The sequence below is a fragment of the Ostrea edulis genome, chromosome 1, assembly GCF_947568905.1.
Source record: "Ostrea edulis chromosome 1, xbOstEdul1.1, whole genome shotgun sequence".
Lineage (NCBI taxonomy): Eukaryota > Metazoa > Mollusca > Bivalvia > Ostreida > Ostreidae > Ostrea > Ostrea edulis.
Window position 1 is genome coordinate 90,680,974 of NC_079164.1, and position 10,233 is coordinate 90,691,206.

Below are 10,233 nucleotides of genomic sequence, written 5' to 3' on the forward strand. Positions count from 1 at the left end.
CAGAGACAATATTTTGTGGCGGAAGAATAAGAAAGTTCTAAATATGCATATTACAGTTTCTATTTTATCCAATATACAGTGTATCTTCTATTTTTATACTCCTATACATGTATTTCAGTTTTATAATTTATGATACCAGTAGTTGACACTTGGAACTAGTTCAAATGTTGTAATTTATTGATTTGGTTCATATGTAATTTTCAGGGGAAAAAATTAATTCAAAGAAGAGGGGCATATTGCTTTGCACCGAATTTCACATCAAAAGTACTATTACCAAACAATTTTTCCTAAGGTCAGTATGATATCACATCAGGTGTCCGGTATCTGTTAACAATGACGGATGTTTCGTGTAGTTTCTGATAGGAGACGTCATATATAAAATCTGGTGATAACTTTGTCTTTCGGAGCAGTTCGGTGGATTCCATCTATCGAAGGCTACGGCAGGTACGTTGCTAAATACTAATTTTACATTGCCAGAAAACATACACATAACATAATTAATGTCTCATGTCGGGAGTTTCAATACGTAAGTGCAAAGGGGAAATAATTTTAAAGATTTGTGTTTAAATACCGTATAATATTTTAAAATACGAGTACATAGAATTTAGGCATATTTTTAGAAAAACATCGTGGATCTTATTGTTCCTTTATGCCTTTCCTTCTGTTGTCTCTTCGCAGTAGTGTACTACCATTAAATGAAATTAAAGAGTTTCTTTTGGTGAAATGTACATGTTGGTAGTGCACGCATTGTAGCAACATATTTCAAAATTTTAAGACCAAAACCACAATCTTAATTCTAAGCTTATGATATATGACGCTCCGGAATTCTCTTTTTCAAAGTTCCATACTATTAGGTTTCAGTCTCATCCAGTCCGGTAAATGATGAGGTGCATTCTCCCTCTAGTCAGTTTATTTGCTGCGGCCTTCTGTGCCACGCATGCACCAGCAACAACCGTAGATCCACAAGAGGCTCGAATGAAGTACCTCGAAAATAGCCTGGAGAATTTGGCACGTCAGACCATGCTTCAGCAGCTGTTTGTAGATGAACGAGCTCGGTCCGACGGTGATTCTGGTGAGCATTCTTATATACATTAGTGATTTGTGATAAAAAAGTATGCTTTAAAGCGGTCATATTCTTTGATAGGGAGAATATCCATGGTGAAACGATCTGACTAATAAAGGTGTAAATATATAAAGACAAACTGCCTGAAGAGCCCTGAGACGAAAGAACTAACAGGAACTGATCGTTGATTATTATGTGATCATTCTGGGTTTTATTCTTTTAAATTATATATGTAGGACTCCAAAGTACGAGGGTCACGCCAAGGTGTGATGTTCTGCGTCAAACCCCGATGGTGTGACACGCCAAAGTGCGATGGTCCACACTCATGCGCAAAAGTACGATGGTCTGACACGCCAAAGTGCGATGGTGTGAGACGAATGCGCCATAGTGCTATGGTGTCGAGACGACAAAGTCCGATGGTACATACTAATGCGTCAAAGTGCATGTATTTTTGCACTATTTTTTTTTATGAAACAACAGTCTGTACCAAAACACCGTGCTTTCGTTTACAAACCAACAGGCTTCGGCTTGTCACTCCATCTCATTTTGGCGCATTAGTATGCACCATCGCACTTTGTCGTGTCGACACCATCGCACTATGGCGCATTCGTCTCACACCATCGCACTTTGGCGTGCACACCATCGGGGTTTAGCGCAAACCATCGCACTTTGGAGACTACATATATATACATGCATTATTTCTCTTCTACATCCGCATCTTCTTATGAAAAGGTAGTGTAACGCGTTTGTTTGGGGAAAATGTCACGTACATGTAGTAGGGACCGGCTTTTAGCATTGTTTTTATTTATCAGTACTACCGGTCCCGGAGTTTTCACATATTAGTTTACGAAAGAAGAAAATAATATGATCAATCAACTATCAGAATTTAGGTATGAGGTGTCATATCAAAGTGAACGAGAAATGGGGCTCAAATATTCTGATATATTTTTATCGAATAAAAATATCTGGGACCGGGAAGCAAGACTGGGTTTTAGTCATGGGACAAATACCAGGTTTTAGTCAGTACCATTTTATGTTCGTTATAATGTCATTAGGTCGAATGCTGTCCGACATATTTCAGACCAATTGATAAACCGTTCTTTACATACTGATTTTGACTACGGATTGCTCCGTTTACCTGATCAAGATATTGAATCACAGTGTGACCGGTCAATAGGGAATGTTTACTCCTCCTACGCACCTGATCCTGAGGTGTGGCGCGATAAAGACCCCTCCTTGCTCAATGACTATAGGAGCCGAGCATAGGCCTAAATTTTGCAGCCCTTCACCGGCAGTGGTGACGTCTCCATATGAGTGAAACATTCTTTAGAGGGGACGTTAAACAATATACAATCAATCATTCTTGTTATTATTCAAATTACATGGATAAACTATTTAAACTTCAATAAATTCGTATGTAAATGATATTGTAGGAATTAAACAGGCACGGCTTACTCGCAAGGGAACCCGATCCTACCACTCTGACACGGCTGGTCAAGACGCAGTGAACGGTATTCACGATCACAGTAACAACAAATTCTTGATTGGAATGGGGGAGGTAGATGTTGTTATTAATGGGGTAGATTTCCGTACCAGACATAATGACTTCGAGCTTCGCATGCCAAGCAAAACAAATCAAAATTTCCATGCAACGGAGCACATCGCCTTACCACCAGTTCCTCCATCAGTCTTAAGTAAACACACGGTCGCAGAACAGATCTCGGAAATGCAAAATTATTTCAAAGCATGGAAATATCAAGATCATCGTCTTAGAGATTACAGGCCTTACTTTAAAGCTGTCATGTGCTACATGGAAGGAGCGTGGACCAAGAACATAAAATCGGTTCAGGATCAATTCCCAACTGATCGACATTCCATGGGAGTAGGAGACTGGTCGGATCTTGAACAAAGAAATCGTTTTACATCATACACAGGGGGAAAGAACCCGTCTGAAAATTTGGCCTACTTACCTAAAACGATAATAAATGTGAAGAATGGGACTGTTGAATACGCCCAATGGAATTATAGGATTATTTGTCACCCTTTGAAAAAGGACGTTCCTTTGAAAATATTTGAACCCATTGACGATATTGGTACTAGATTAGCAAAGAAGTATAACACAAGGCAATTGGCACAAACCAAGGCCTCCAGATTTAACCTAGCAGCCTATGAGCGAGTAGGTCATTATGATCCCGATCTTGGATATGGATGGATATCAGATGTTGGGTACAGCATGGGTCTTCTGGACGAATACATGAGTGAAATTCCCGGCAAAAACAACTACCCTGGCCATTTAATCGATGATACATTTGGTATGAAAATGTTTCATCCCACAATCAGGGGTCAAGTATTAAACACTGCTTACTACCACAGACGATACAAATACGATAGACCAGGGGCCATGGGAACAACTACTGCTAACCGTGGATATGTCGATGCTAACATGTGGACTGCGCAAACAAACAGTGATCACATTTCAGGTATTGAACTGACTGACTGCCAGAAAAAGAACGGGAAAAGAGTGTGCACAAACTACTTTCCAAAATATACCTATGCGATACCCCTAGAGATAATTTACATGACGCCTCTGTTGTCTTGGAACCCTCATAATCTGCAATATCACTCAGAACACGATGCTGATGTCCATATAACAACTGGAGGGCGCTATGGTGGATTCAATACATCAAATGCATTTAGAGGGATCAGCGAAAAACACTTCTACATGACCCCTAAAGAGTTTTTTGGAGAACTTGGAAATGCAGTCTACCAGGAAGCCGAGGACAACGCAGTTGGTGTTCTTGATCGTCACGGTAAAGTTCAACAAGTTTTGGCTTCCGGAACACGCGTCTTCCTTCCCAGTATAACTGGTGTAGGCCGTATGCGAACTAGATTTCCGATTTCACCAATGTATAAAGATGGTTCTAGTGAATACAAAGAACTGGATGCCGTGAAAGAGCTTGTCAACTTCATCGACTCGCACTCCTCACTTTTGCAAGAACCACCTCCTACGCATGGAAAATGATTATTTGAATAAAAGTTTCATTAGTACAAAACTGTCATGCTTTTCGTTCAGTATTTGAATTAAAATTCTGGAGAATAAAGGCCAGAAAAATGAAGGTGTTACATTTAAATCAACCATATACAATTGGAGTTAGTGCATGTAGTAGAAGCTCCCCCATCGCCATATAGATGTATGAATGACAAACAAACAAGAGGGAGAGAACACTAGGTTCCAGCAAGTAGAGGCACGTGCACTACACCTTATTTTGCGCAAAAACCATGAAATAACAAAATTACTTTTTCAAATTTTGTTGAATGTATGAATTCGACGAAAATGATCACAAAATTTAATAATTTATCGTGGTTTATACAAAAAGCATAGTAAGTATCCTCCTTTTGGTATTCAGACGCATGCGCGCAGAATGCAAACAATGAAGCATGACGTCCAAGGAGATTTTTCGCATTTGAGAACCTGTAGACGATATTTGACGGTTGATTATATAGCCGATAAATGGACTTAGTTCCAGTTCACTATGACGATGCAAGAGGTAAGCGATTGACAGAGTTGCTTCTAAACGGTAGGAGTCTAATAATCATATTATATCGAGCTTTTCGCCGAAATTTTCAAACGATGCAGCTGGTAAAACAGAAAACCAAGATAGCGGCGTGATATACCTTGTGAAGTGTGGTATGTATTAAACAACAATAATTCATGATCTTATTAAGTCAATAAGTTAAACTTCTTGTGTTTGATTTATTATTTTTAACTAAAAAGAGGCTTACTTACCACAGCACTCCAATCCTAAATAGGGAGGACTTCTGTCAGTTCATTTCTAAATTAAAAACTTGTATCTTAACATTTAGATTAATTATGAGATGACTTTTAATTCCATTCAAGCATAAATTCTCTGTTAACCTTTTATGCAATTTTATGAAATAAATCTGTTGATTCCTCTTACTATGGATCGTGATCTTCACCTTAGTTTCCATTGGTTCTGATTTAATATTGCTGTATCTCTTCGGGTTGAACACTAATCTACAGGATATCGATAAATGATTTTACAAAATGCTGATCTCATAACATTATTGCATAAATTATTTTCCGTTCCGCGTATTAGTAACACCCTCACAATAGGTGTGACACGCTAAAGAACCCTCACTGCTCAATGGTCGTAAGCGTCAAGGGTAGGCCCAAATTGAAAGCCTTTCACGGGTATTGGTGGCGTCTCCATAAGAGTTCTGTAGCGTACTGTGACAAGAGGCATCCGTTTTTTAAGATCATATCAGAGGACCTGTGACATTCGCACCTGATGACGAGCCTTTGGCGATGGTACTGTTACTCTCGCCCTTGGAAATGAAACCCTGAATTTCACATATCTGGTAGAGAACATAATCTCCCAATTTTTATTTAGATACATGTCCAAGGGTAGTGAATATCGATACCTATGTTATCAATACATAGATTTGAACTTAAAAAGGCTATTTATTTGTAAAAATACGACCATGCAAACAACTATAACACAAAAAACAAGATTATGCTGACCTGGTTTTATATTCTTACATGAAATTATCTATTCAAAGCCTTTACATGAGAAACTCCTATAAACAATACAAAATAGAGAATTGTGCAAACACGGACCCTTGGATATACCAGAGGTGGGCACAGGTGCCTAGGAGGAGTAAGCATCCCCTGTCAACCGGTCACACGCACCGTGAGCCCTACAACGTGAGCCGTGAAAGGCCTAACAATCGGTATGAAACACGTCAAACAGCATTGACCTAATGATAGGTTGTATTCATACTATTTTTAAGCCGTTCTTTCAAGTATGATTTTGACTACGGATTACTCCGTTTATCTGATGAAGATATAGGGCTCACGGCGGGTGTGACCTGTCTACAGGAGAGCCTTAAACCTCCTAGGCACCTGCTCCCACCCCAGGTATATCCAGGGGTCTGTGTTTCTCCTACTCTTAATTTTGTATTCATTATAGGAGTTATGAGATTGATCACTGTTCATTATCTTCACCTTTTCATTTAATTTACAATAGACACGTGCAGAGAAAGCATCAAGGGACTTTTGTGCGCAACCAGATGAATGCGGGATCGAAATATGATATCCATTAAGACATCCCAAATGAATAAAGAATGTCAAAAATATTTTCAAAGTTTTACCATTTTAACCCTACATACATGTATATACCCCCCCTCCCCCCCTCCCCCCCCCCCCCCCCCCCCGTTCTCCACAAGGGCAATTACCATGAAATTCATTGTTTTAGCCCCCGTACCATGAAGGATGTTACGCAGCAATTTTAATGCAATAAAAAAGGACGAATAGGATTGGGTCATCTGGGTCAATTAGATCAGCTAAACATTCGATATTTGGGGGACTCTGTACAGACACTCCCTTCACCCCTCTTACCCCAGGACCAAGCATTGGTCCCAGGATTTTTCGTATCAACAATCTGTAGATACACAACAGATGCACAGATTACTTTTGTGTTACCTCTCAAAATGTAAGATTTTATAATGGGACAGACATATAACAACCCGAACTTTCTTTAGAAAATCCAGGTATGATAATGTCTCGGGATACGTAACACCATGACTGTATACACATGCATTTTATTTGCGTATGTAAAGCGCAGCTCGCTTTGATAAGCAACATTCTCAAAGTTTATTTTTAATAAATTCGATCAGTGCATACTATCTATTCAAGATTTATTACTGGATTCAGGTACTCTTCACACAATTGCTCTGAAAAATATAGTTCCATTCATGATCAGCAGATACAACATTACAACAAATGTTTAGAATATCGATGTGTATGTAATACGTAGAAGAAAACAAAATTAACGTCAAATGATTTTAAGAAAATCACTTTTTCACCAGAAATGTAATTAAGAAGTAATCATATTCCTACGCTAGCTGCCTCCTCAGTGTTTTTCACGAAAATATATAGGTCATTCTTCGATTGACAATTATTTTCCTTTCATGATTATTGTTCGTTAATTATCATACAATTTCTTCTGAGAGAGAATGTTAATCATTAAATTGTGTGTGTGTTTTCTTTTTAATAAGGATTTATATGTATAACAGAGCACTTCTGGTAAATGCCGATGATTTTGACATCGGCATTTGTCTTATACAATACGTACGACTACGAGTTATCGACCGTTATAAACAAGCAGGACGCTTTATCAACACGGCTTCATAGACGCTGGTATTAATAAAATATATGTAATCCGAGTAGAGGAAAACAACTGAACAGAAAAGAGAACAAATGTCACTCAATTGATTCTGGGGTGGCATCTTTTCAATTATAAAAGAAATAACCTAATTTGGCAATTTATTTTCTAGGAAATAAAATTAGATGGGGAGGGGGATATCATAGTAAATATCTACAAAGTGATTTTCACCTTCTTGATTTTTGCATTACTCTATATATGTATTTTTCAGCTAATATAAAGACAAGATTTTAAATTATCCTTCTTTAGTATTGTTCATGTAATTGTACATTTTTTTTTATCAAGGTTAAAGGGTCAAGGACAGGTGTGCGCACTGTTTGCTAGTGAAGCAAGACTGATCACAGTATTTGCTACGAATAAATCAAAAGTCTAATTTCTTGGATATGGGGTAACCCATATCTACATACTGTATTCTTGTTCGACAACATAACTTGCAATGTAAAGCATGTTGCCGTCTCTAACGCTTTATAACTCTTTGTTTAAAGATCATTCTGTAACTGCCGTTCGAAATAAAGAGTCGAGTGTGCGTCGAATCTGATCAATATTTATTTACATACATTTAATGACATGACAACATGACGATTCTGTGAAAGAAACAAAAACTACAATAAATACATGAAATTTATACAATTCAATAAATTACGTCGTTTGAAGTGTTCTTATTGAATAGTGATACATAACGTGACAGAGGCTAAATTATCTTGAATACATAGCATATAATTCTAAATCTTACCGAAATTCATCTTTTACATCCGGACAGCAGTTAACAAATAAACAAGTTGAACGTTAGCGACGTCATAACAATACATGAATCATTGCGCTAGGGAGATTATGACGTGACAAACACCGAACACCACAAATAGAAATAAGAATAAACAAATTCTTACACATTCTAAAGATATTACATCAAGTGATAAATTCCTTAGAGGGACATGGTCACAATTTTTGGTATTAAAAAACACTAACAAACATTACCTGGTTATTTAAAATTAGTAACATGGTCAGTATTGGATATGTGTACAACATAGCAACAAACCCAAATTTTAAAAAAAAACAAAAAAACTAACGCAATTTGAGAGCTCTTCACTTTTCATTTTCAAAACAAGACACGAGCCCTGTTTATATATTTACATGTTATGTGACTGCGCATGAAATGGCACCAAAGTTGACGGCTTCGGAAAAAAAGCTTTTACAACGAAAGTTTTCAGTTTTTGTTCCCTAAATTGACTTAGCCATAATCTATGTTGAAATGGTACATGCTTTTGATATACTTTTTAGAAATGCTGGTGTTCTAGCCTGCACACTTGGTTTACAGTCTTATGAAATGCGCACGCATTTGTCTCCCTCTAGATATTGATTAACACGTTGTTTACAAACACGATTCAGGGAGACGGGTTTTATGTAAATACAAAACGTATCCTGTGTAAAACAATATTTGAATCCACACATTTAACAAAAAGATCAACTAACAAAATGAATTGAAAATCGTGCCCATGTCCCTTTAAGAACAGAAGAAGCTTTTCCTAACATAGACACATGTCTTGATATAACAATTTTAATATCAATAATTATTAAATACAGACAGACGTGACGTCACTGTACATGTGACCACGTACATCATTTGACATTATAATGAATTACATTTTAAAGAAATGGCGGGTGCTGCACACTACTCACACGGTAGCACAGCTAATATTCGATTCAATATAATGTATGCATATGCATCTGAAGTAATCTGAATATCCCATATCATCTTCTGAAACAGAATAGTTCGTTGCAAGTGATTATCTCTTTGAAAATGACCTCCAATTCGATCGGTGTATCGATACAGTTCATCCGTTACATGTTGGCTCTCAGGTTTTCATCGGACATAGATGAGCTCAAAGAAACAGTCTGCAGTGAGTTTGGTATGTATGATGGTGTCTCCAACACAGTATCTGGTGAATATTGCCCCACAATACTCGGTGGATCTCTACTTACTCGGACAAATAAAGGGAAGGAGCTGCCACAACTGGACGAGTATGGAGATATATGTAGCTGCTCTCTGGAGGATAGAGAACCGGAAGTGGAGACGATAACCGAAGATCTTTCAGATTGTAAGGTGGTAGATAACTTTAGTGATGGAACCATACATCCACATCTTCTTGAAAATAAACTAGACGATGATGAAAAACTAAAACTGTGAATTGAAGTGGTTCTAGTTACCATGTCACATGTGACGGCTTGCTCTGATAAGCTGGTCCTATTTACATTGATACTCCTTACTTCTACTGTCTCAATAGACTCCTGTAGGCTGCTACAAATGGTTGTGACTGTGTTTTGTGACAAATCTGGATCATTGCATTCTTCAATAGATCGACTGTTCGTTTCTTGCTTTTTGCAAAATATCCACTTGAACATTTCACAAAGCCGCTTTCGTTTTTCCATTTGCATTATTCCCTCTTCGACGGGGAAAATGACAAATAAAATCAATGCCGAGTACAATTTTAACATGTATGGCAGAATGGATTCAGATGACAGCAACACTTCAACTTTGATGTATACAAGAGGAACCCAACATGCAATCATGACTAGTACTATCCATACCACAGAGCGACGAATCTGCTGAAAGTTGAGCGTATTTTGGGGGGATGCTTGTGGGGGTATAAAGGAATGCATCTGCACTCTACTTGTCGACTTATAAATATGAATACAAATCTTGAGGTATATGAAGACACTTACTAAGAGTGGAAATATATAACACAAAGTAATGTTGATCCATTTGTAAAATAACACCGTGGAGTGGATGCTATGCACAAATTTGTAGCATGTGTCGGAGGAAGTCTCATAGCTGTAATTTAGTTGATCCTGGAGAAAAAGGTTTGTTCTGAGAAAGAACTCTGGAGATATAAGTAATATCTCGATAACTAAGGATGTTATAATGCA

General features: G+C 37.7%; 1 protein-coding gene across 1 annotated transcript; it reads left to right on the top strand.

Moving 5' to 3' along the window:
* Positions 1–369: 369 nt before the first annotated feature.
* Positions 370–4,116, top strand: LOC125674979 (uncharacterized). Its single transcript, XM_048912425.2, has 3 exons — positions 370–444; positions 855–1,072; positions 2,497–4,116. The coding sequence occupies exons 2-3, from the start codon at positions 880–882 to the stop codon at positions 4,083–4,085; spliced, it is 1,782 nt and encodes a 593-aa protein (XP_048768382.2). The 5' UTR covers positions 370–444; positions 855–879; the 3' UTR covers positions 4,086–4,116.
* Positions 4,117–10,233: the final 6,117 nt, after the last annotated feature.

Coding starts and splice junctions, on each gene's coding strand:
- LOC125674979 (XM_048912425.2), top strand. CDS start 880: ATGATGAGGTGCATTCTCCCTCTAGTCAGTTTATTTGCTGCGGCCTTC. Junction 1,073..2,496: donor TCGGTCCGACGGTGATTCTG/GTGAGCATTCTT, acceptor ATGATATTGTAG/GAATTAAACAGGCACGGCTT.